This window comes from Crassostrea angulata, chromosome 3 (genome assembly GCF_025612915.1).
Source record: "Crassostrea angulata isolate pt1a10 chromosome 3, ASM2561291v2, whole genome shotgun sequence".
Classification (NCBI taxonomy): domain Eukaryota; kingdom Metazoa; phylum Mollusca; class Bivalvia; order Ostreida; family Ostreidae; genus Magallana; species Magallana angulata.
In genome coordinates this window covers 9200619-9226549 of record NC_069113.1, presented here as the reverse complement: position 1 = coordinate 9226549, position 25931 = coordinate 9200619, and the positions used below count along the sequence as shown (strand labels likewise).

The following is a 25931-nucleotide window of genomic DNA, read 5'->3' as shown; positions in this document are numbered from 1 at the left end:
GGAAATATGTAGGTATATACATGTATATATATGATTCATTTCGAAAAAAATAAATTGTGTTCTTTATTTGTTATAGTGAATGTTTCTTGTGTTTAATTGTTTTCAATTTCTATTTACTAACCATATTTGAGTGTTAAGCTTCAAATTATAAGCAAGATACAGAGATTTGCTCACACTTCTATGTTTGTACACAGATCTTAAAAACTAAAGAATAAAAAAGTAAAAAATTTGTCAATATTTATTAAGAAAATTTTCAAAGTCTGTTCGTTCAGAAACCAACTTCAACATCTTATTGTATTGTAAACTTAACATTTTTTCGTCATTATTACTCCTACTGTACATGTGATCCTTCACTGTGTTTGTGTGCATTTGTATAAACTGATTTTGAACCTCAAATACCAGTGAACTGGTCTTGAGTGAATAAAAGAATATAAAATCTTAGGCCATTCTTTTTTTCCATTTTAAATGCTGAATAGGAAATACCAAGTTAAAAATCATAAGCTGAATGTAATAAACTCATGTGAACAAAATATGAATCAAACCTAGGCGAACTGTGAGCTCTGTATCTTGCTTACAATTCTACAATTGACGCTGAAATTTTGGTTGAACATTAGAAAATATGAATTAGAGTATGTTAAATACTTGTACAAACAAAATAAAAGAATGATACTGTGAAATCATTAGATTTCGTGGTGGCTTATTTTTTGTGGACTTCGTGGGTACCTCTCATCCACGAAATAACATCCTTCACGAATTGATGAATTAGGGTACTAGTAATAAAGTCATATTCCCTTTTGTAGATATATATGAATACACGAAATTACGTCCCCACGAACCTGTAAAATTTAAGTCATCCACGAAAATTGGCCCCCACGAAATTTAATGATTCCACAGTAATCTGTATATATCTACTCTCTGGGGCCCTCTCTTTATACAATAAATAATGTGAAATCTACATCAATTTTGATAGTTTTTCAGACACGAGTTAATAAAAAACGACATCTTTAAAACAGTTTCCATATTTCTGACACATTTCTGTTGCGGGGATAAAGTAATTATCGCTATTCCTAAGAATATCACAGCGGAAAATTATCCTGGTTTGTACGCGAAGTAAATAACAGTCATTTAATTATAATGGAGAAGACAAATAAAATTTTTGAATGTTTTTAATTTGAGGAATGGAGCACATTGAGGTACAATTTTCTTCTTCACATCTATACATGTAGGGTTTTTAAAATTAAAAACATTAACTATTATTTTTTTTTAATACAATAACTAGTAAGTACTGAGTAGTTGATGAAAAAAATGTACCTATATGCTCTCATAAATTTTGATCGCTTTACAAGGTGGGGGGGGGGGGGGGCAGAACAAAAATATAGGGATTTGGAAGTTAACAACTTAACAGTATACCTCTACCAAATGTTTAGTTTTATATCTTGCGTAGAAATATCTTATTCTGGTAAAAAATAGTATTTCATGAAGGTACAATGTCAATGATTACATGTATACAAAAAAAGTGTAAAATTCGAATACTTTACAATATTTATTTTTTGTTTTTCTACCGAGGGACCATATGGCACAATATCTTTTGAACGCCCATTGTTGCTCAGGTGAGCGATGTGGCCCCATGGGCCTCTTGTTGGAGTCACTTTTCATTTTTTTCATCTTTGTTGACAGTTTCTGTTGTATTTTGGACAAATTATTGTTTTAGATGAATAAGATTTAGCAAATTAGGAATTTTTTTTAAAAACAATATTTGCTGGGAGGAGGGAACTTTAAAAATATTTTATTATACTACAAGTTTCTTTTATCATTATAACGAACATGATTATTTAACGTTTTGATATCATGATCTAACACATATTAGAAATGTAGACTGCATGCCCATGGGAGTATATGAAAACTGCTTATAATGTTTCTAACATTGAAAAAAATCACATGATTTTATTTTGTTTGGGGTTTTTTTCATGCAACTTGTACAGTTTTATGCTTTAATACTAGTATACATTTAGAAAAATTTTAATTTTAATCTATGTAAAATCAGCTCTGCGGTTATTCACATGAGAAAAAAAAATGGGGGTACATAATGTTAAAATATGGTGTTATTAAGACACAGGATAATATTGTGTATTCAGAATATAAAATGCTCAGAAAGATCTAATTTGTAATTTTTAAAACCTAAAAAAGTTTGTGAAGACTTTTATTATTGATAAAACTGTCCTTTTTCTCCCAAGCTTTTCCCTATAGCTAAATGAATTCTTTCCCATTTATCAGTACATGCACTTTATATTTGTTATTTGTATGGAAACTGCAAAATTGAAAAACATGAAAACAATGTATAACATTTTCATTTAAGCAAGGAACAAATCAATAATTTGAATCTAAAATAGAAATACAAAACAAATGGTTTTATTTGATAAAAACCCCTAATGAAAGTTATACATTTTAAGTTATACACATGTATTCTATTTCTGTTATCAGATGAAAGACAATTTTGTCTGTTTTTGTTGTTGTATACCAGTAAATGAAAGAATTTGAATATTCAATATTTTAAAGTGCTCATTTTATAAAATAAGTTTATAGAATTATGTTGTTGGAAGGAAACAAAGTGTATCGGAATTATTGGCACTTAGGTTTTCTGAATATTTTGATGTAAGACATACAAAATTATTCAATAATATGTTCATACATATGTACATGTGTATTAAATCAGTTCAAGAACTTTCAGTTTGACTGTTTATGCTACTGATCAGTATAGCACAGTTCTTAATTGAAAAATTACAGGTTTTTGGCAACATCCCTTAAAATGCAGCTTGATTTCTCAAGTTTATATGACTGGGAATTTTTCCCCTTAAAAGAAAAAAATGTACAGATTTTGATTCTAATAATTTACGGATTATAAGAGTTCTCTTTGCTAAGCTCATTAGAGTCACTGATGTAAATTGCCAGTAACGGAACCTGTCTGTCTGTATACAAGAGCAAATAACCTAACCTCTCCTAAATTATTTGAATGATTATTTAAAAAAGACAAACGAGGCCACATTCTATAAATAAGAAGTTTTTGTACATACCATCTTGAAGGGTAGAAGGTGTGATTTATATTTTTTTTACTTGATTTATTATAAAAGCCGTTGAATTAATTTGATTAATGCAGTTTCAGGAATAATTAATTAGTGCATAATTTTTTAGGTTGACATCTAAAAGATAAAAAATAATTGTACATTTTCTGTCAGAAAATTTAAAACACAAGTAGGGTAGTAAGAATTTTTGCTATTAAAATGTAACTTTTGAGGAAAAGATACGACTTATTTCAAATTAAAATCATAGCAATATAATGTACCTTAAAAATTAGAACTAAACTACTTCATAAGAACTGCATTAAACTGAGATGGCCTTTAAGGTATTTTAGGGTTCAGTGTTGTTATTATAATGATAACTCCTGAAGAGCTGCATTGAAGTAAGACAACCTTTATAAGGTATTTTAGGCTTTAGTGTTGTAATTTCATGTAATTGTTAGTTTCTTAGATTATAGATAGAATAATAAATATTTATGATGTGTTACATTTGTGTCTTATTTTCTATTGTTGAGGAAAGGGTAGTATGTTAATATTGTCACCTTGATGACACAACATATCCAATGAATTTTCATCTAAACAAAAGCCCTTCCATTTTCACAAACATATCTGCTAAAAATGGTGCAAGATTATTATCTTCCTTAGTAAAAACAAAACTTTGCTTGGAATTTTTATTAACAAATTCTTTTTAACAGAAATGTATGTAAAATAAAATGTAAATGATAAATTGTGAAAATACAAAATATAAGCAGTGAATGTACATTGTCTTTGGTCTGTTACATGTATACAGTTCTCTAACTGATCCACTGCAGGATCATGGCTGTTAAAACTCCCCCAACAAACATTGCAGCCATGGTGCTGATGGACAGAAGGTTTAATAAACCTATTCCAGAGAGTCCATGCCCACTATAAAGAGGAAACATTCATTAAAGATTTGTTATTTAAAAGGATTTACAAAAGAATCACTTGTAAATAAATGCTTTTTCCAGATAACTTTTACCATATTTTTTAAAAGTTTATTTATGAGATTTTTACTTTTTGAGAGTAGGAGGTATTCTGATATTACACATAATATTTCATGCTTTCCTGAATACCTAAGAATTGTATGCATGTATAAATGTTATTATTTGGGTAGGTCTGAATTCTTTTTTCCTTTTAAGCCTTTTATATTCAATCTTAATTTTCCGTGCATAAATGTGGAACTACATATGATCTTACAACATGTAGTCAGGGTCACATAAAATTACTTGGAATCCTAAGGTCAATCTTAAAAGTTCTAATAGTATATTCTTTACAATAAAATTATTCTACAAGGTTAAACTTGGGAAGTTTTGTGTACATGTACATTTTGTTTCTATACATGCACATGTATTGTTGACCAAGTGTCAGAGATACAGTGTATTTCAGAGTGTATATGTATTATGGTGTATACCTGGTACATCCTCCAGAGATACAGTGTATTTCAGAGTGTACGTGTATTATGGTGTATACCTGGTACATCCTCCAGAGATACAGTGTATTTCAGAGTGTACGTGTATTATGGTGTATACCTGGTACATCCTCCAGAGATACAGTGTATTTCAGAGTGTACGTGTATTATGGTGTATACCTGGTACATCCTCCAGAGATACAGTGTATTTCAGAGTGTACGTGTATTATGGTGTATACCTGGTACATCCTCCAGAGATACAGTGTATTTCAGAGTGTACGTGTATTATGGCGTATACCTGGTACATCCTCCAGAGATACAGTGTATTTCAGAGTGTACGTGTATTATGGTGTATACCTAAGGTACATCCTCCAGAGACACAGTGTATTTCAGAGTGTAGGTGTATCATGGTGTATACCTGGTACATCCTCCAGAGACACAGTGTATTTCAGAGTGTACCTGTATTATGGTGTATACCTGGTACATCCTCCAGCCATTCGGGCTCCAAACAGTATCAGAGCTCCTCCAACAAATGACTGAACAATGGAGACGCCTGCCACAGAACCGTACGTCCCAGACAGGATAGAGGACAAGAAAGCCCCAAATATAGAGCTCAAAACAAATGCAACCTGTCAATGGATAGGGAAATCAAACCACTTTTTTTCTTTTTCAGTAATTTAAAGAAAAATTGAACATATGTACTATGATAACATTGACAAAATTCTGTACCTGCCACCAATTTTCAATGCCTGATTGGAATTTCAGAAGATAAGGTGATAATCTCTTAGAGGACTTGTGAAGAAAAAACTGAGACGTGATGGTACAGAAGCTACTGCTGGCTCCTGTCAATGAAATAAATCACAAGGGAATATTACATACGCTGAACAATCTTTCATCGAGCATTTAATTAAACATTCAGGTAATTGGTGGCATACTAGTACATGTACCATGGAATTCAATCAATTCACAATACATTTGTTAGTAATTCAGCTTATTAGAATATACTTTATACCTAAGGTGTCTCCAATGACTAATACAACAGGTATTTGCAAACTGCCAACAGCAATTCCAGATACAAATGGTGGCCATGCAGGGGAGGTAATCCAGCTGCTAGATTGGTAGACAGAGTCTGTAATCTGTCAATAAAATACAAGGTATGTACGGTATTTAGAATATAGAAATCAGTACATGTGTTGTACATGTACTAGCAAAATGTGATACATATACATGTAACTGTTCATGTACAGTTAGCACTAACAAATAAATATAAAATGCTTTACATTGATTTCTTCTTCCCAGGGATAAGCTAACTCCAAAGTGAACACAACTAAGGAAAGAACTGCAGCAGACGGCAAGGCCATCACAAAGAAGGGAGATCCATACACATTGTACAAACTGCAATCAAAATCAGCATCATGCAATCAGCATAAAATCAATGTTTATAGATGTACTCCAGTGAGCAGTTTTGAATTTAATACCGGTAATTTAATTTAGCTGCTTTTAACGATGGGTTAAGTAATGCTGTATCCTTACAATTGGAATCGTATCGTTTGTGCTGGTTTGGTCAGGTCTGTGACGACTGGTTCTAGGATCCCATAGAGCAGGGTCCCGAATAATGCTCCCAGTAATGTGTACACTGTAATTTAATCACAAATAGCATGTTAACCACAAAATTTTTACACATACACGTATATGCAGTTAACATCAGAGTTATCCTTTTGCAAGGCATTTTTTCAAATTTTTATGGATTCTAAAGACAACATGATTATAAACTGTTCAAGTCATTTCACAATACACATAAAAATTAAAATAAATTGTACTTCTGATACTCTGCTTATTTTTTTATTAATAAATACTGGTTATGAAATTATGGTCAATGATAACAATAATCATTTTTGATATCACACATGTACATTTGAAAATACATGTAACTTGAAAATACTACAATGGCACCTCATAAGGTGTATCTTTTTTATAGAAGAATGTGCACTGTATTCTAGTCATAGATAGTATGTGATATATAAGTCAGTCTTGCATGTTTCTGCAAATCTGAATTTCACAACTTTTCATATTAGATATTTTGATTTGATAGAAAAAATGTACTTGAATTGTGTGTTCCTGATCCAAGCTGTGCGAGAATTACTCCTGGACACTGAAGAAAAGAAAAGAATGCAAGAATAGGTGACAAATCTGTGCCTTGCACCTACCAGTACATCATTAGAGGAATACAATTATACCTTGCATTATTCCCTAAAGAATAACATGTCTATGAAATATTCATGACACACAAGTATATCAACTCTTTACACTTTAATACAGGTGTGAACCTAAATATTGTTCTAGTCCATGTAGTTTCATGTTTCATTTTCTTTTTTATGGAAATTTATGAATATTTAAAAAGCAAATGTATCCCTACACTTCCAGCTATAGCCATCCCTGATCCTAACAAGGCTCCCCCTGAGAGGGTGGTCAGGAATCCCTTCTCACGGAGACCCCGCACGAAGATGGACTTAGCCCCCAGGTACTGACGTCTGGTGAACGGCAACATAGACATCATGGCCAATACAAACATCCCTGCAAAAACATTCAACTCCATTCACCAGTATCACCCTTTTTTACATATACATACAAGGTCATGTTTATAATGCATTTCACAACTCAGCAAATGTTTCTCTCGTTTAAAGCAACATCTTCACATTAATGTCAAAGTTTTAATGTAACCAACTCCACACAAACCACACAACTTTGACATTGTAAAGATGGTTAAGCATGTGCTAATTTTTTGTTACCTGATATTATTCCAGAAAGGAACATTTTCATCATAACAAATTGTGAAAGTAACATCTGATTTTTTACTACAGCAGGTTCATAAACTGAAATGAAAACAGATTTTCATGTACATGTATAGTTTTCTGAACTTCACATCATTTAGTTAATATGGGAATGGGAAGGTAAGTGTTGACTCACACTTGGACAGTAAATTAAACTATAATATAGAAGTCCTATATATGGAACCAATTTGTTTACTTTCATTATACGTATACAATTGAGTTGGCATGCCTGGGAACTGTACAGCACCGCCGTGCAGTTAATAATATAAACTTAAAGAACAAGAACCTTTTCCTTTTTCAATTGCAAACCCAAACAACAGGCCACAGGCTGCAGATACTGTCAGGGATGTAACGGTTCTGGTGGGGGTTGGGCGGCTGTCATCCCCCATCGGCACCTCCTGTAGATTTCGCCGATTCGCCATGTCTAGATCACTCAATACCACAGTGCATTAACTCATTATTTCAGAAATATATATCACAAAACGTCAAAAGTTATGCTAAATCATTGCTGAAAATACCACATGTGGACCCATGCTATTGCAACGGAATGTCAACAACGTTATAAAATACAGAATCCGGAACGGGTCTTTCTCCGAAAAAAAGTAAGCTTGGCTGTTTTAGTTCACCTGAGCTGAAAGCTCAAGTGAGCTTTTCTGATCACTTTTTGTCCGGCGTCTGTCTGCCCGTCTGTCTCTCTGTTAACTTTTTACATTTTCGACTTCTTTTCCTACACTACTGGACCAATTTCAACCAAACTCGACACAAAGCATCATTGGGTATAGGGTTAAAGCTATACACGCTATAATTTGCGTCAATTTTGAATAAAGGGAAAAATGTATGTGTTTGATTACTAATAAAAGTTACCTTTATTCTGTTAATTATAATGCTCAATTCGATCACGTAACAAATATATCAAATATTAAACAATAAAAAAAATATTTATTGTCCTGCCAGGAAAGTAATGCCTCCTCGTGAATATCAATCTATCACGTGATATCGACAGCTAAATTTAGCCTATCACACCAAAACTGGTGAAGGGTCAACATCTTCATAATTGTGATAGTTTCACAAAGGAAAGGATATTTTCAGTAAAGCATAAATTTGTCAGATATACGAGTACAAACAAAAGAAAAAATACAAGCCTGTGAGTAGATATGAATACTTCCTTTAAAAAAATGACGTAGACCTGTGTTTTTCCCCTATGTGCTATTTATAGATCCTATAAGTGTTAATGCAGAAGTAAGGGTATCGTAAATGGCAAGCGTATTTTACTCATTATACATGTATGTATTTCAAATTAACAACTGTTAAGCATATTAAAAATCAAGTTGGATATTTAATTAGGCAACCAATAACGACCACCTAGTTCTCCGCGGACATGCGCAATGAGGTCGGTTTGCTCTTCCTTCATCAATATTCATGAAAAGGTATATTTTCCTGGCAGGAAAATAAACAATTAAAAATATATATCTTTGTAACGAGATGTAATTCACCCTTGTAATTTACAGATTAAGGATAACTTTCATAAGTAGACAAACACATGCGTTTTCACTGTCATTCAAAATTGACGCAAATTATAGCGTGTATAGCTTTAAAATAAAGGGTCATGTCCTATTTTAAGGGGAAATAATTAGGATTTATTTTGAAATCAAAAATCTTCTTCTTAAAAACCATTTGGCCAGAAAAGCTGAAACTTGTATGGAAGCATCCTCAGATAGTTTTCATTCAAGTTTGTTCAAATCATGGTCCCCGGGTGTAAGGTGGGGCCACAATGGGGGTCGAAGTTTTACATAGGAGTATATAGAATTAATCTTTAAAAATCTTCTGCTCAAAATCAATTTGGCCAGAAAATCTGAAACTTGAGCTGAAGCATCCTCAGAAAAAAAGATTCAATTTTGTTCTAATCATGATTCCCGGTGGTAAGGTGGGACCACAAGGGGGGGGGGGGGGTCGAAGTTTTACAAAGGAGTATATATCTAGTTAAACTTTAAAAATCATCTTTTCAAACACCATATGGCTAGAAAAACTTAAACTTATGTGAAAGCCTCCTCAGATAGTGTAGATTTAAATTTGTTAAAATCATGGTCCCCGGGGGTAAGATATGGCCAAAATGGGGGGGGGGGGGGGAGAGGTGTCGAATTTTTACAAAGGAGTCTATAGAGCTAATCTTTAAAAATCGATATCATCTACTCAAACACTGGTCATTTGGCCAGAAAAACTGAAACTTATATGGAAGCATCCTCAGATAGTTTACATTCAAGTTTGTTCAAATCATGGTCCCCGGGTGTAAGTTAGGGCCACAATGGGGGTCGAAGTTTTACATAGGAATATATAGAGTTAATCTTTAAAAATCATCTACTCAAACACAATTCGACCAGAAAAGCTGAAACTTATGTGGAAGCATCCTCAAATAGTGCAGATTCAAGTTTGTGCAAATCATGGTGACCACAATTTGGGGGGGGGGGGGGGGGGCTTTTACATAGGAATATAAAGAGACACTTTATTTTAAATCTTCTACCCAGAACACGACTGGCCAGAAAAGCTGTAACTTGTGTGAAGTATCATCAGGTAGGGTAGATTCAAGTTTGGTCAAATTATGATCCCCAGGGGTAGGGTAGGGGCACAATGGGAAGGGGTAAATCTTTACAAAGGAATATATCGAGGAACATCTTTTTCTGAAAAAAAAAACATTTTCTTAGAAAAGGAGCAACATTTGTGAAAGCAACCTTAGATTATGTAGATTCAAATTCGTCAAAATCATATTTTTCAGGAGTTGGGTGGAGCCACGTGTGGTGCCCAATTTTACAAAGGAAAACATTTTAAAATGACAAAAACTCACATGTTATTTATGGTTTACTTATATGCAAGCATTTTGAAATACCGATATTGTGGTTCTTTAAAATTGTTTAGACTTTGGCCCCAGGACAATTCATGGGCTTCACAAATTTGATGTAGGTTTATATCCCATTTGATTTAGATCTTCTTGAGAACTGAAATGTTAAATATGTGAAATGACTATACTGTGACAAAAAGGGATCAATAATAAACAGAATATCGAGGGGAAAATGATTTTTTTTAATACAGGATCTGTTAGACTACACTGTCCATATTTGTTTTGTATATGACTCCGTAAAGCTGATTTTATGATGTATATTGTTGCTCAAGTGAGCAATATGGGCCATGGCTGCAATGCTATTTATTCTTTTGGAAACATTATACATAATACATATTCCTAATCCACGAGGTGGGGATGGGGGCGTTTCCTTTTTTTTTTAACACCGGCTGTTCTTTATCAATAATTATATCAACTTTTTATGTCATTTTTTTTAACATTGTCTGAAAAGGGCTGTAACGAAGAATATTGACCCGGGTTGAAAATTGACCCGGGAGTTATATTTCAACGTTGAGTATTAACCGTTGAAAATTGAGACCAAGAGTCGTGAAATTTATTCCCGGGGTCATTTCTCAACAGCTTGAAAATAAATTTTCTAATCTCTGATGACCGTTACCTGATGAAAATGACCTTGTTGAAAATTGACCCCAACTAGTGTATTTTGGAAACGTTAGTGGTTTGAGGCTGCATGTACATTTCCATGCACATTTTAAAAATGATTGCTGTAAAACTATCATATCATTTTCATGGGTGTGTTATAGGAGTATTGGACATTTCTGAAGCACTAGACATAACAATTTCATTAATCAAATTTTAACGTCTAAATATCTTCAGGAAGGGACTGCACCTAATACTACCCTTACGCATGATCATCTACTTTAAAGCAATAAGAGCTTCATGCAATATTTATATGCGATTTGAAAAAAAAAATAATTAAACACTTCATTGACAAAAAAAGTAATGAAAATGATTTTTTAAAAAACAATTTTTATTTTCAATTACTTTAAGTAAAGTAAAAGATTAGTATAACTTCAAAATTAAACAACATGATGTACTGTAAATTGATGTCAAGTTTGTGTGAGAAAAAACTTTTGAAAGATTTAAATTGAAGAAAATCACATTATTGTCTTCCTGTACAACAGCTAGGTTGCTAAATATTCCATTATGCGGAACTTTTTATTACAAGAAAATAAACGAATTTGTTTTGTTAATTCTTTGTGATTACCTGATGATGTTTTACATATCAATATATCATTCTTAAGTATATCATTAGTACTTCTTTATTACAATTACGAAAAAGTACTGAACAAATCTTTATTATTTAAGTTAGCTTGGTGGATTAAAGTGCATGTTCCTGTGTAGGTTGAAATTTTTAGAACAAATAAATAAAAAGATGCATGCATTTTTGAAGCACTCGAAGAAAAATGTTGTTAACTCTTGGTAAATCCCAGAAATATAATACAGAAGAATATTAAGATCTTTAATATGACATGTGCACAAAAGTGCACAAAAATTAAATCTAGGTGATCAGCTAATCAGCTTTGAAGAAAGACGTATCCAACACATCTTCTGCACAAACAGTAAATGATAGAGAAAATGGCAGTGTATAGTGGCTTTAGTACGTACACTTTACACACTAAAATAATGAATATAATTTTTACCTATACAGTAATGATACAATATAATATATACCATTTTTGAATAAGTTTTCTCGTTATGTCACAAATGAGATAATTTTATTACTATGCCCTGAAAATTGCTGAATCACACCGGAAACAGTTATATTGTCCTCCCGGAAACAGTTATATTTCACAGGAAATAGTTATATTGCCCTCCCGAAACTGTAATATCACCATCGCGTGCAAGAATTCTGCATATTAATTACGTCGGGTTCGAAATTCAAGGAGCCAGTTGCTAAGCAAACGTAAACAGATCTGCGAATTTTCAACATGTCAGGCCAACGTCTACGGTTTGTTCATCTAAATTCAGATGAACTCGATAGTTTAATTGATGAAAAAAATTCGGCAAACACGACAAAAGTGATAAACTCAAGCGTGAGTGTTTTAAAAACATTTTCCTTCGCCTTGTGAATTAAATAAATATGTTGATAACCCGAGTTTGATTTGTTTAAAAATGTTATATAACATATATTACATGTCTTCTCGGGCGACAATACCAGAATATTTGTCCCTCGGTGACAGGAAAGCCCTGGAGTGTTATGTCGCCCTCTGCCTTCGGCATCGGGCGACATAACACTCCAGGGCTTTCCTGTCACCTCGGGGCAAATATTCTGGTATGTCGCCCTCGAAGCCATGTAATATATGTATAATAACTTGATGCAGTTGATGCTTTATACTCTACGAAGCAGTTTATAAAATTGCATTAACTGTTCCAAGTTATATCCAGGTAGAAATTTTAAAATATCATTCCTTATATTTTCATTTTCCAAAACCAAGTTCAGAAAATATAAAACATTTCATAAAACGACATTGATTTAAATAAGGAATAAGGAATCATTCTTTGAGTATTATGAGGTGATAATTTTGGTCGGGGCGTGATCAAATCCAATAAAGCCCGAAGGGCTTTATGATAGATTTGATCACGCCCCGACCGAAATTATCACCTCATAATATTCAAAGAATGATTCCTTATTACTTATATTTATATAATTTTTAACCATTGTGCGATTAAATATTAAAAATATATATATAAGCAAACCCCGCTGGCGCCTCAATTTGGCGTCACTTGTATTATGGGTTTTATAGTACAAAATCGATACGTAGTGTTATCACAGGCAAAGACACTGGAAATGTAAATATATATTTATCAAGCGGACTGATCCAAATCAAACGCATATAATAATGTGACATTATTTATGTCTCTGATGTGACGTAGGAAAGTAATACGATATATTCATTAGTTTGTTGAGCCAATCAAACAAGATGATATAGACGAGGAAAAAACGAAAGTAGAAAATTATAAGATGAATTAAACCAAAACTTTTTATGGGTAAATCTGCGAGTTTAATTTACGCTTTAATACACGCTATTTTAATGCTTAATGACATAACTAATCTTAATATGTACTTTCATTTCTTGTAAATTGCGCTAAATTTAGCATCTACCAATCTGAACATATTTGTCTGCCTAGTAACGAAAGTTATACATGTACATTAAACAAGTGTTAATGAGAAATCGGAATCGACAGCTTTGAGTCCTTTCTTCCAACGATAAAGGAATCAATTCAGGTATAATATTATTTTTTCAAATTATTTTTTGCCATGTGTGTGGTTTTAGTACTTAATTTCGCCTTCAGGGCGGAGATGCAAGAGAGCGAAGGCAAAGGACAAAGGAACGAAACTGCGAAGATGCAAAGCGCAATGATACGAAGTCGAAAGTGCAAAGTTGCAAAGGCGAAATCGAAGGAGCGATAACTTCGCACTCTCGCCTTCGCACTTTCGCTTTCGCTCTTTACGTTTTTTGAACTCTCTATCGTTTTAAGATAATATTTAAGCTGTAAAAAATGACATCTGCGACAGAAGACGAACCTTTGAAAAAAAATTCAATAGCCTGCGTAGATCCATAAATTTTTGTAAGGGGGATGGGGGGGGGGGGGTGCGAGGCATATTTTGGTAATTTAATGAAGAAGGAATGTCGCATGATGAACTTAATATGTTACTGTGTTTGAACCACGGTATTGATTAAAGGTAAACAGACAGCTTATAAGTGACAGGAGTCTGGAGGTGCATATATACATCAAAAAATGTAGTTGAAATAAACTAACAAAAATGTTAGTGAGCAAAAAATGAATAAATAATGATAATAATCCCGGTTTTATGATTATTTGTTCCAAGCTTATTTCACTCTAATAGAGTCCAGGTATCTTTCATTTTGAATTGCTTTGAAAGGCATTTAAGCAGAACAATATATACTTTATTTTTAACTATTTAAAGTGATTTTAACCACGTAACTTTATAGAAGAATATCAACCCATGCAGAATGAGATTTGTTAAATTGAGAGTTACTGTACTTGAAGGCTTATGAGTGTTGCTAAAAGTCAAGAAATGATTTTTGATTATTATCATTTTTGTGAGAGGGATGTCTCTTGTTGAAATTGGTGCGTGCAATTTGGAGGCCCCAAATGTTAAATGTTTGAGAATCTGAAGTAAAATGCAAAAATTGCGGCTATGGCTGTTGTGTTAACTTTACACAGTGAAATTGCAAATTACAGACAAGGGGTTAAACAACACGAAAAGTAGGTGGATGGGACATACTATGTAATAAAACATACAATGTGATAGTAGTAATTGAATGCATGGGTATTGGGATAAAATAATTCTTTTTAAATTCATTCAGTTTTGTCTATGATGGTACTCAAGTCAGTAAACCAGAAGTTTTATGGATGGTTTTTTTAAAGTAAGGTAACAAAATATAGAATGGTACATTTAAAACAAGCATATCTCACCTCTCAAAGTTTTTTTTTTATTTATCCGCATTATATTTACATATGTTATCTATTCTATCGAATATCTACTCTATCAAGCTTATGATCTTTATTCACATTTAAGTGCCATCACTATTGTGGAGAATTGATATGACGTTGATGACAACTGTAAACCAATTTTTATTCGCGGCGACTTAATTTCTCGATCAACTGCCGATAAACTGATTCGCGAATACTAATGTTCGCGACCAAGCCTTATCCAGACCTGTATGGTTATAAAAACTATAGAGGATTGGTTCGCGGCGAGAAATATTCGCGACGACAAGGCTTTCGCAAACATCGCGAAAATTTCTCACACGCGAGTAAAAGTTGGTTTACAGTATTTAACAATGCTGGACTACTTTGAGTAGTCTGGCCAAAGTTATTTCTTCCATCACATTTTGATGATTTTAATAAAAATAAAATACACATACCTGTGAAAGAAATACTGTAGAAATTGATAAAAGGGAAAATATCTAAGATATCTTCATTAACACATTGCCATTTTTCAATCATAAAAGTACACAGGAACGAAAACAAATTTCTGATGGAGATTTCACCATTCGGAACCTCGCACAATTTTTCAACATTTTTCATCCGGGCTATTTCATGGCTGGACATCTTTAATATTAGTGGATAAACGTAATTTGAGCACAAAAGTATTTATGATAATCGAAATATCAATGTAGTTTGAGAACAAAGGTATTTATGATTATTGAAATATCAAGCGAAAAGTTGTGGAAGCAAAAACTCGGAATAGAGTATAGTTTGATTTACAAAATTACCAAATACTATTTGGTTTGATATATACCGGTAATTGCCCAATCTTTCAATTTATGCTATGTTTTATGTATGGTTTTTTGTGTTATATTCATATATACATGTATGGATATATCGATTTTATTCATCGATTTTACTCAATATATCTTTGGTAGATAAAACATGTCAAGTTTCCTAGTGGCAGCGATAGACTTTGGTACAACCTTTTCTGGTTATGCCTTTTCATTTCTACATGACTACAAAAAAGAGCCTTTGAAGATATCAGCCAAAACATGGACTGCAGGCGTAGGCAGTTTAGTATCCTTGAAAACCTCGACGTGCGTTCTTTTTGACTCAACACAAACATTCCATTCATTTGGCTACGAAGCTGAGGAAAAGTATTCTAACTTGGCCATAGATGATGAGCATCATGATTGGTACTTCTTCAGAAGATTCAAAATGATATTGTACAACAAGATGGTATGTATCTAATCAATACAAAATATGAGTTTACTGAAATAAACCACTTATATTAATTCACACCTCATGTACATCTAATGTATAACAAAATCATTTTGATTTTTGGTGTTATATGTTATTTGATGGGCTACATTACTATGTTAATTTATATATATTTACATCTACAAAGCATAATTTCCTCAATTTCTTACGTAAACTTATAGTTAATTCATATCTCTATAGAAACAGCCAGACTAAATTCTACACGCCCTATTTATCGATTGGTCGAAATCTACAGCGGCTGAAATTGACACACCCTGTTGGTTTGAACCTACAGCGACCTTATTAAATCTCGGACTGCACGAAATAATCATGACGATGCCAGACTCAAAGTCTCACAGGAGACGATTTGGCTGTTTCTTTTAGCTAAAGTACTTTTGTACGTTAACAGTAATTTAGTGAATTTTACTAACTTTTAATAATCAGTTTATTAATAAGTTAAAGAAAGATGTTAATATAAACAATAAAATGCTTTCTTTGATAATTCATGCGGGTAATGAAGGTAGCGATCATTGCAGGACAAATTTACTTAACCCGCTAACGCGGGTTATATATTTTTCCTGCAATGTCGCTACCTTCATATCCCGAATGAATCACCAAAAAAGCATTTTATTGTTTAAATAAATAGGTATTTCTGATCTAATAATTTACTGATGACGTTCGTGGTATATTGGAGAATAATATCCGCGGCATCTCTTTGATCTCGGCAATAACTGTCGCAGAATATAAAATATTATAGAAATTGTCTATTTTAAGTGCAAAAAGGTCACAAAAAAATTTATGCAGCTTCGTACAAATTTTTTGCGTAATCCCTCTAATCAGTGTGACCATTGTGCATAATTAAAAACAATATTTGAAGAAATAAGTTTGCTAAATCAAAAATACTGACAACAAATCCTAATCAGGATGAAATTGCATTTTAGGTGCGAAAAGGTCAAATTAAATAGGCCATAACTCAGAGAGATGGATACTGACCCCCCATTATCTTTGTATTTTTTAAGTATGTTCTGTCTACAGATTTCAATGATATACTTCTCAAGAAAATCTTGATACAACAACATTGAGGAGTGGGATACCTTAATGTAGAAAAACTAAAAAACTTGTCAATATTTATTAAGAAAATTTTTAAAGTCTGTTCTTCCAGAAACCAACTTTAACAACCTATTGTATTGTGATTTTAACCTTTTTTCGTCATTATTACTCCTACTGTACATGTGATCCTTGACTGAGTTCATGTACATTTGTATATACTGATTTTGAACCTCAAATACCAGTGAACTGGTCTTGAGTGAATAAAGAATTGAAATTGAATTGAATTGGGGCTTATTGTCCAAAACAAGATTTATGAAATTTAATTAAAATATGAAATTCATAAGAATATAGTGCCTTTTTTAATAAAGTTTGGATTAAAGTTTAACGGTGGCGTCTTACCTGAAGAATTTGGACGACTCAAGCAATTTATGCCCTGTAATTTTGAGTAAAAGAGCCTGGAACGAAAACGAAATAATAGTTTAAAAAGTGATAAATCGTAAACTCTTTATAAAGTCTCTTTATTTTTTTTTAAAGAAATTGACGAGAGAAACACTTCTTGAAGATGACAAAGGAAAGAAAATGGAAGCAATGAAAGTATTTTCTTCTGCAATTGGCTTCTTAAAACATCACATGTTGACCACTTGCAAAAGGCAGTTAGCTGACATAGAACAATCTGATATAATGTGGGTTTTGACGGTGCCAGCCATTTGGACCGATTCGTCAAAACAATTCATGAGAGAAGCAGCAGAAAAGGTTGTCTTTGATTTCACTTTTTTAGATTTAAATGTTTGATACAGCTGGACTTAATAGTAATGGAAAAGTTTATAATAAAATTTCAATAGGTTGGAATTTCCGCTGACAAGTTGATGATTGCTCTCGAACCGGAGGCTGCCTCCTTGTATTGCATGTACCAACCAGTCCAGAAGGATACCGAGAATTCTACATTTGGGGTCTTCAAATCAGGGGCAAAATACATGGTTGTTGATGCTGGAGGTAAAAACAATCATTTCTTTGACTGTTATCCCATTTAATTTATATTTAAGTAATCGTCTTACTTATTAACATATATCTTATCAAGGTGGAACAATAGATATTACTGTTCATGAAGTTCAGGATAATGGAACATTAAAAGAACTCCACAAAGCCAACGGTGGTGACTGGGGTGGAACCAAGGTAGATGCATCATTCACAAGTCTTTTGGCCGATATTGTAGGAAACGACGTTATGAAGGCCTTTAGTTCTATTCACAAGTACGATTTTCTTGAATTTCTGAGAGAGTTTGAGGTAAAGAAGAGGACCATAACGCCCGAACTTACAGACAAAGTCACATTTAAGATTCCGATCAAGTTGCTAGAGACCTTTTGCAACACCAATCCGGGAAGTGATATAAAGACAGCTATCACGTCAAAGCCTAAGTTCGAAAACAAACTGACATGGACTGGCGATAAGCTACGAATGGATGCAGAGCTAACCAAGGCTCTCTTTGATGAAAGCAGCAAGAAAATAGTTGATCATTTGAAGCAGCTCTTCAGGCATTCTACCGTAAAGGATGTGTCAACTATTCTACTGGTAGGAGGATTTGCAGAATCACCCATGTTACAGGTGGCTATAAGAGAAGCATTTAAAGATAAAAAAGTTATTGTACCACAAGATGCAGGATTAGCAGTTCTGAAGGGCGCAGTGTTGTATGGACACGAACCAAAAACAATTTCTGCGCGAGTTTGCAAATATACATACGGTGTTAATAAAACCAACAAATTTAAGAGTGGTATTCATCTCAAATCTAAGAAGTGTATAATTAATGGTGTTGAACGTTGTCGCGACTTATTTAGTACTCATGTACGTGTTGGACAATTGGTTAAAGTAGGGAAACCGCAGGTTAAACAAAACTACCATGTTGTAGCACCCGATCAAAACAGAATAAGCTTTAGTATATACACATCAAACAACAAAGAACCAACATACACGACAGATGAAGGTTGTGCTCTTTTGGGTAAACTCACTCTCCACATGCCAGACACAACAAAGGGAATGAATCGAGGCGCAAATGTCCATATGACGTTTAGTGGCACTGAAATTCTTGTTACAGCGGTTGATCAAGATAATCCTGAAAAAGCTGTCACGACAACCGTTGATTTCCTTGGATAGAAGAAGACTCTTCCGTTCGGAAGCCCGTATCTTTCATTTTATTTCGCATGAATAAGGGATTTAGATTTTGCTTGATAGTCAATATATAACATAAAATAATTGAAAAAGGTCATCGTGTTCTTTTGAAAATACCATTTATGTTTGTGTGTGACAATGTAATTAATGTATGTAATGTATATACATTTATTTTATGTTATAAAAATATATTTCTTTTGTGTCTTGAACACATCATCAAACGTTTTCATGTGTTGACTAGTAAATCAAGATCAGTTTTATATATTCATTGTTTGGTTATGGTTTTCTTTTGGTTGTATGTGTGGTTTCTTTTTTTTATATTTTCATTACTATATGTAGAATTTTTAATTTGAATATATATCCTGATAAAGTTTTTTTTTAGTGCTGAGAAATAATGATAATAAATTACTGTGAAATCATTTAAATTCGTGGGGGGGGGGGGGGCAATTTGCGTGGATTGTGGGTTACTGTGAGTATTTGCTTATTCAGGGGATGTTATTTCGTTGATGCTTCGGTTTTCAGTTTCAGTTAAAAAAAGTAACTCTTTCTAAAATTGTTTTCGTTGATGATTTAAATTCGTGGGGGGCACCCACGAATACCACGAACATTGAGCCACCACGAATTCTAATGATTCTAAGTATATAGGATTATTCATTACAGTATCTTTTGATTTTTATTATACATATACATGCATTAACTGTTTTCAAATGTTTACAGTAAATATAAAAGTACACGTTCAAATCTCGTTCTATCGCATGCGTTCGCAACGCATTTATCTGTCACGGGTGTATGGGTATTTTTGTATTCAACGTTGAAAAAAAGACTCACGGGTCAATTTTCAACCTGGGTCAAAATTCTTCGTTACATGGGCCAGTGTGTTTAAACATTTCACTTTAATTTCTATGAAGATATCAGACAAAGGACGGTTGGCTATCTATTCTTTTAATGCGCTATTAAGGATATCTGTACTTTAATCAGATTTCTAAAATATTTGTTGACTTTCTTATTAAACATCATATTTTACTAATGGGCACCTGACGATGTATATTTTTCTCATAATAAAATTCTTGTGTATTATTAGGTAGAGGGCATACACACACACACACACATGTATATAAATAAAACACCCTAGGCTTGTATATTATCAGGTAGAGAACATAATTTTTATTGTTATACTTTCATGTTAAATACTGAAATCTGATTGGTTAAGACGCTGTTAATAATATTTGCTATTACCCTCAGCGTTAGCAACGCACTTAGCAACGGGTAACATTAAAAAATGTTACATGCGCGAAAATTATGCGCGTACGGTTCGCTGTAGAATTCACGTTATTCCTATATAAAAGCAGTAAAATTTTCTTAAAAATTAAGACATTCAGTATAACAAAATAAATAGTGCCTGTTTGGGAGGATAACAGTTGAAATTGACATCCCTCGAAAACCATTGTCAACCTCCGCTTCGCGTCGGTTGACAATGGTTTTCTCGGGGTGTCAATTTCAACTGTTACCCTCCCAAACAGGCACTATTTATATATTACGAGAAAACCTTATAATGTTAGGTGCCTGTGATTTTAGCATATTGTATAATTATCTTCTTCGCCAAATATTCGCTGCGTTTTTATTTGCTTGATTCCGACACTGCATGCACAACACTGCCGCATTTAAAACTGGTGAAAAAAAGATAAAAATAGGTGTACTCGGTCAGAGGTTATATAAATAAGATGCGTGTGTAATTCTACCTGACGATTTAATATTGCCAACGCCTTACAACATTTGAGCGGTTACAATATACCGTTACAATAACTACCTGGTAATCAGCGGGCAACCAATTCGACATAGATATACATATGTTCAGTTCAATTTTTATAGGATGAGCTAATGCAAGTACCGTGAGAATATATTTAAAAATATCAGTGAAGAAAGTTTTGTTTCATCAATTATCAAAACCTTCATAATTTTGAGTCCGTTGATTATAAATTGAAATTGCAATTCTGAGGAATCATGACCTAAATATAATAAGATATATAGTTTAGATAGTAAGTTTATATGAAAGAAATGTCTTTCTTGGCTAGTTTCACACAAAACTAAACAGGTACAGCCCGGCATAGATATCCATGTCTGGAGTGAATTTTAGAGTTTCTACAGGGAGATGAATGAAAATGTTCACGTGCAGAAATAATGCTAGAGTTGTTGCCCTTGGACTGCGAGATAGGTCGTAACTTCGACGATGCCCTGGTTATATTGGAAAAAAGGGAGTATATTTTCTGTTGATTAACCGTTTTAAAATACGTAAACATTGTGTTCAACTTATTTGTTCAATATGATATAATTCTATTTTAAGAGAGAGAGAGAGAGAGAGAGACTGATCTCATGCACACCGGATCTTCCGCCGGGGGGAGGGGGGGGGGTCGGACCCCTGGGGAAATTCATATGATTAAATTCACATTGTAAAATTCCTGAATATAAGCCCTGGACACCCTGGAAAAAATATTATTCCTTGGACACCTGAAGAAAATTTTTCTTAATCCGCTCGTGTCATGTACACGATGGATATTCTTACCAGAAAAGTGGATATATAGGCATTGCCCTTGCTTTGGCTAAGCTTTAAATGTTCGATACAATTACAACAATTTTTACATCCATCAGATTATTTGAGGAATACTTGTACACATATGTGCATGGTAATACATGTATTTATTTATATCTATTTTCTAAATTTTATTTAGGAATGTATATATACTCTTTAGCCGTAGCTTTCTTGATGGATATAAAAAGGCTCTGAATGCTCTGATACAGCTGTCGGGTTGATAACAAACAAATAATTAATTGTTTCATTTAATGACATTTTGTTGTTTATTACAGTACTGTAATATCAAAAACAAATATCACAATCAATCAAAGTAAGAAAAAATTGATACATTAATAATAAACAGCCATTTTTTTTCTTGAACACATCACAATATTTTATTACAATAAGAGAACACATTTTAACTTTTAAGACATTATCATGCAGATAATTATTACTGAATTAAGAAATTTATATGGAAAGTTTTCAATTTCTTCAGAGATGATTTAATTGAGTAATATTTTACTGATAAACTCATTTTAATTCTATCACCTCCACCTAAGATATATAATTTTGCCTGTTTTTTCAATTGACAGAAAATTCAAAATACAATCTAATAATACTGTACATATACCAAAATGCTTTTGGGTAATCTGATCGCTTATCTAGTTCTTTTACCATTCAATATTACAAAGATTTTGAAAAATAAAACATTATTTAAAATTTAGACACAATAATTATCATGGAGCACACTAGCTTTCATCTCGGGAAATTTTTTGCACGTGTTTACATTTCTAACAAGTGATCAGATGATTTTAGTACAGTTGAACCTTCATATCTGAAACACTGATAGACCTAGATAAGAATTTCATGGATACATGTATGTCAAAGTGAGTTGGAGGTCCCAACAATATCATTTCTTTACATATCTTAACCTTTATATTTTTTCTAAGTTCTATCTAGATCAAGATATCAAGGTTTAACTGTATAACAAACTCACAAATTATAAACAAGAAAATATCATATATAACAACAACTTTTCATTTAGAGTTTTGAAATTGAATACTGAATTATTCTCGTAGTTGTATCATAATGCTCTCTTTTTATGACTGATAAGAGACGGAATACCAAGAGTCTGGCCTCACATCGTACGACAAGAAAGAGTTCTGTGCGTGAGTGAGATGGGGGTATTCATTAATGTGGTATGCTGGGGAGACGTTATTGTAGCTGGTATTTTTGACACAGTTAAAGTCTGTCACTCCTGCAGCTACAGTGAGCGGAAAAGTCTGAGATTTCAGAGTCACGGGAGGACTCGTGACATGGGTCAGACTGCCGCACACAGCAGACACATGATCAAAGTTCCCCTCCATTCCAAACGGGGAGACTAATTTCTCTGTGGGTGATACAGATGAAGGAGGGGTCATGTTGAAACTTTCATTCACTGTGGAGACAGTTTGATGACTAGCAGAAGTATAGGAAGGGAGAACTGATCCTTTGGCATTCACTGATATCTGTGGTATATTTAGAGTCAACTGTTCCTTGAAGCTGTCGTTTCCTGGAGGTGTCAGCATGTTAAGGGCTGAACTTTCCATAGAAAGACTTCTCGAATTGTTGCTGCTTCGAATGACCGATTCTCGTTTTGCATATAGTGTCCTTAACAGATTAGATGCAGGGTGTGTTTCAGATTCTGTGCCTGTCCATTGAATAGGTGACTGCTGTTTGTTCATAGAATTTGAAACAATATCACCACTTGTAATGTCATCACTCAAGCTTGCAGAAGATTGCTTGACGTCATGGTTAGATAGTTGAGACAGATTTGGCAAATGTTTATTCATCACATCTTCCAGAAATTTCACAGATGGCATGTTACGGTTACCATTCTGGTCAGCGCCACAAGGAGAATTCCAACAGTTTTTTCTGTTTGTCATGTTCTCCTGCCTTGCTCCCAGTGACCTTAGAGAGAGATCCTCTGGTGCAGGCATGCCGTAATCCTCCAAACACTTTGGTGATGCTGAGTGAGAATGGTAGTCGTCCACAGGTGACGAAACGTTGTTATGGTTGTGCATGAGGCTCGAACAGGATAACTGTCTTTGTATGATGTGGCCAGGGCTTGATACTTCTGCTCCATAACTGTCACTGAAAATCAAACTATCACTGTCCAAACTCCCCCTTTGTCTTTTTCTAGGCCTGTCCATTTTCCTCCTCGAGTTTTTGTAAAGAACTTTGCTGCAGTTCAACTTTAAGGTAGTTGTTGAATTTGATGTGTCTTCCTCATCATCATGTGATATAAAAACTGGAGGAGAACTGTGATCCATTCTTGGAGAAGCTTGCATCTCTTCCACCTCTGAATGCACTGAACCATTGCTAGAAAGCCTCTTCTTTTTTGGAGGTTCACCAGGTAATGCATCACTTTGGGGATGTGAATCCACTTGGGCATTATCAGGACTTTTACTGTGACGACTTTCTTCACCATCTTTTGATTCGTCTGCAAAATCAAGCAATCCATCATTTAGTAATTCTCTCAGCTCTTCACATAAAAGATTGTTGATATTGAAGGTATTTTCTTTTTTGATTTTACCTCTGGGACTGACAAGATCCTTGCTTGAAGATTCCTTGTCTAACTCCTTTTTTATTGATGTAGGAAGTTGACATATGTCCATAACACAGTTTTCATACTCTATTCCACTAAAAACAAAAAGTTTAGAGATGAGAAAAATAATTTTACCTCAGAATTTTGTTGTGAGCATTAAGACATGAGATTTAGAATAGTTACTGAAACAAATCTAGACTCGTTGAGTACTGATTGTTTCGCCCTAATTTTACCTGAGGATGTAGATGATGGTCAGGACTGTGTGAGTGTCTGATGTCTTGGAACTGTACAGAGTACTTGCACATATCTGGGCCCACACATGGCCACCATTCTTGTTAATCATTCTGAAGTAGTCGGACAAAACTTGACCCTTCGTTAGTACTGAAAAAGAAGATATAAACATGTACTTGGAATATTTACACTGAAATTAATTAATATTTTCCAAAGGTGCATCTTGAAATTATCCAGCATCTATTATAGTTACTTGAATATTTTAGGTTTTTTAAAACTACAATTAAGGATATTTATATGAAATATTTGGAAGAGTCTTTGCAAGAAGATTAATTTCTTACAATCTTTGTGGGTTCTCTTCATTGTGTTTAGGTCAGCTGGGTGACAGAGATCGTAGATTGGTTTCCCAATGACATCATCAGAGGACCAATCACAAAGCTGGGAGATCCTTACATGAACAAGCAAAGAGAGGTCAAATTATTTTTTCCATTCAAAGGTATAAACAATTAAGTATCAAGGTAAGGTAAAATATCACATTAATTGCAATATCATAAAATTAGATCAATCTTGATACAATTTAAGTCTTAATAATTACCTATAGTTATTTATTATCAACATTATGATTTTGACTATAATGCAATGAAATACAAGAAAAGAAAACTTACAGAGTATCACAGTAGATAATACTGAAGTCGGGATTGAGCCTCATTATGAAAGTGTCGCTTTCTATGCGTAGTTCTGTGATGGTGGGAGGGGGCAGAGCCACAGCCATTCCAACCAGTCCCAACACGTGGGACGGCAACTTCCTGTTGACGCCAAAACATGGCTGAGGTCGGATGTGTCCCGTGATGTATACCACCTGATGTTAGAGGAATCAGAAACGTTAATCCTAATCTATTAACTTGTAAGCTTTTAATATTATAATCATGAAATTCTTCTGTTAGGTTCTGATAAAGATGTTTATCGTATGTGAATATTTATGTAATGTAAATTTCTAATAATACATAAGGTACATAAGGAAAGGAATCTATAGAATTGTTTTTTCTTTATGTGTTTATGATGGAATTTCAATTGATGCTTTTTAAATACCTCAAATAACTTAAAGATTTGAGAAGGTTAAATGTTGAATAACATTACATGCAACTGTAAATGAGGACATTCCAATTCTTTTTGAAAACATACTGTGACAGTCTCACCTCAACATTGAATTTCTTAGACTTTGGGCTTCATTTAAATAATACAACTCATTTTAATGTTCAGGGCCAATATGAGAAGCATTTACTGTAAAATTCATGATGATTTTGTTAAAAGGATTATAGGCAATTAGCTTAATTTTTCATTTGGATTTTCACCACTTGAATT

At 33.5% G+C, this 25931-nt stretch overlaps 3 protein-coding genes and 1 long non-coding RNA gene across 6 annotated transcripts in view; 2 read left to right on the top strand and 2 right to left on the bottom strand.

The window, feature by feature from the left end:
* Positions 1-1642: 1642 nt before the first annotated feature.
* On the bottom strand, positions 1643-7901 carry LOC128177829 (UPF0394 inner membrane protein YeeE-like). Its single transcript, XM_052844699.1, has 10 exons — positions 7621-7901; positions 7293-7376; positions 6920-7077; positions 6607-6655; positions 6037-6139; positions 5784-5898; positions 5516-5639; positions 5233-5345; positions 4981-5132; positions 1643-3980 (listed from the first exon to the last, which is right to left on the bottom strand). The coding sequence occupies exons 1-10, from the start codon at positions 7754-7756 to the stop codon at positions 3869-3871; spliced, it is 1146 nt and encodes a 381-aa protein (XP_052700659.1). The 5' UTR covers positions 7757-7901; the 3' UTR covers positions 1643-3868.
* Positions 7902-13032: 5131 nt separating this feature from the next.
* On the top strand, positions 13033-20188 carry LOC128175290 (heat shock 70 kDa protein 12B-like). Its single transcript, XM_052840805.1, has 5 exons — positions 13033-13474; positions 15645-15948; positions 17554-17772; positions 17862-18012; positions 18098-20188. Exons 2-5 carry the CDS (start codon positions 15652-15654, stop codon positions 19165-19167), a joined length of 1737 nt encoding a protein of 578 aa, XP_052696765.1. The 5' UTR covers positions 13033-13474; positions 15645-15651; the 3' UTR covers positions 19168-20188.
* A 1821-nt stretch (positions 20189-22009) lies between these two features.
* LOC128177278 (protein trachealess-like) overlaps positions 22010-25931 on the bottom strand; it is a 46424-nt gene continuing 42502 nt past the window's right edge. For 2 of the 3 annotated variants that reach the window (XM_052843934.1, XM_052843935.1), the window contains exons 8-12: positions 25235-25428; positions 24911-25017; positions 24572-24719; positions 24327-24433; positions 22011-24233 (exon numbers count right to left, since the gene is read on the bottom strand). In XM_052843934.1, coding sequence (XP_052699894.1) covers positions 22852-24233; positions 24327-24433; positions 24572-24719; positions 24911-25017; positions 25235-25428 — 1938 coding nt within the window. In that variant the 3' untranslated portion in view covers positions 22011-22851. Of the gene's footprint in view, positions 24234-24326; positions 24434-24571; positions 24720-24910; positions 25018-25234; positions 25429-25931 lie in introns of all 3 variants that reach the window. The other variant, XM_052843933.1, reaches the window with a different exon arrangement.
* The window catches only part of LOC128177279 (uncharacterized), a 34047-nt gene continuing 33070 nt past the window's right edge, over positions 24955-25931 (top strand). Inside the window, exons 1-2 of the long non-coding RNA XR_008242822.1 lie at positions 24955-25087; positions 25306-25473. This is a non-coding gene — a long non-coding RNA (uncharacterized LOC128177279). The remainder of the gene's footprint in view (positions 25088-25305; positions 25474-25931) is intronic.

What these genes read in the sequence shown, in the direction of transcription:
- LOC128177829 (XM_052844699.1), bottom strand. Translation starts at nt 7,756, where the DNA reads ATGGCGAATCGGCGAAATCTACAGGAGGTGCCGATGGGGGATGACAGC. An exon ending in ATCAGGAACACACAATTCAA is followed by an intron (nt 6,140 to 6,606) that starts GTACATTTTTTC and finishes ATTAAATTACAG; the next exon opens with TGTACACATTACTGGGAGCA. An exon ending in CAAACGATACGATTCCAATT is followed by an intron (nt 5,899 to 6,036) that starts GTAAGGATACAG and finishes TTTTGATTGCAG; the next exon opens with TTTGTACAATGTGTATGGAT.
- LOC128175290 (XM_052840805.1), top strand. Translation starts at nt 15,652, where the DNA reads ATGTCAAGTTTCCTAGTGGCAGCGATAGACTTTGGTACAACCTTTTCT. An exon ending in TGAGAGAAGCAGCAGAAAAG is followed by an intron (nt 17,773 to 17,861) that starts GTTGTCTTTGAT and finishes AAATTTCAATAG; the next exon opens with GTTGGAATTTCCGCTGACAA. An exon ending in CATGGTTGTTGATGCTGGAG is followed by an intron (nt 18,013 to 18,097) that starts GTAAAAACAATC and finishes TATCTTATCAAG; the next exon opens with GTGGAACAATAGATATTACT.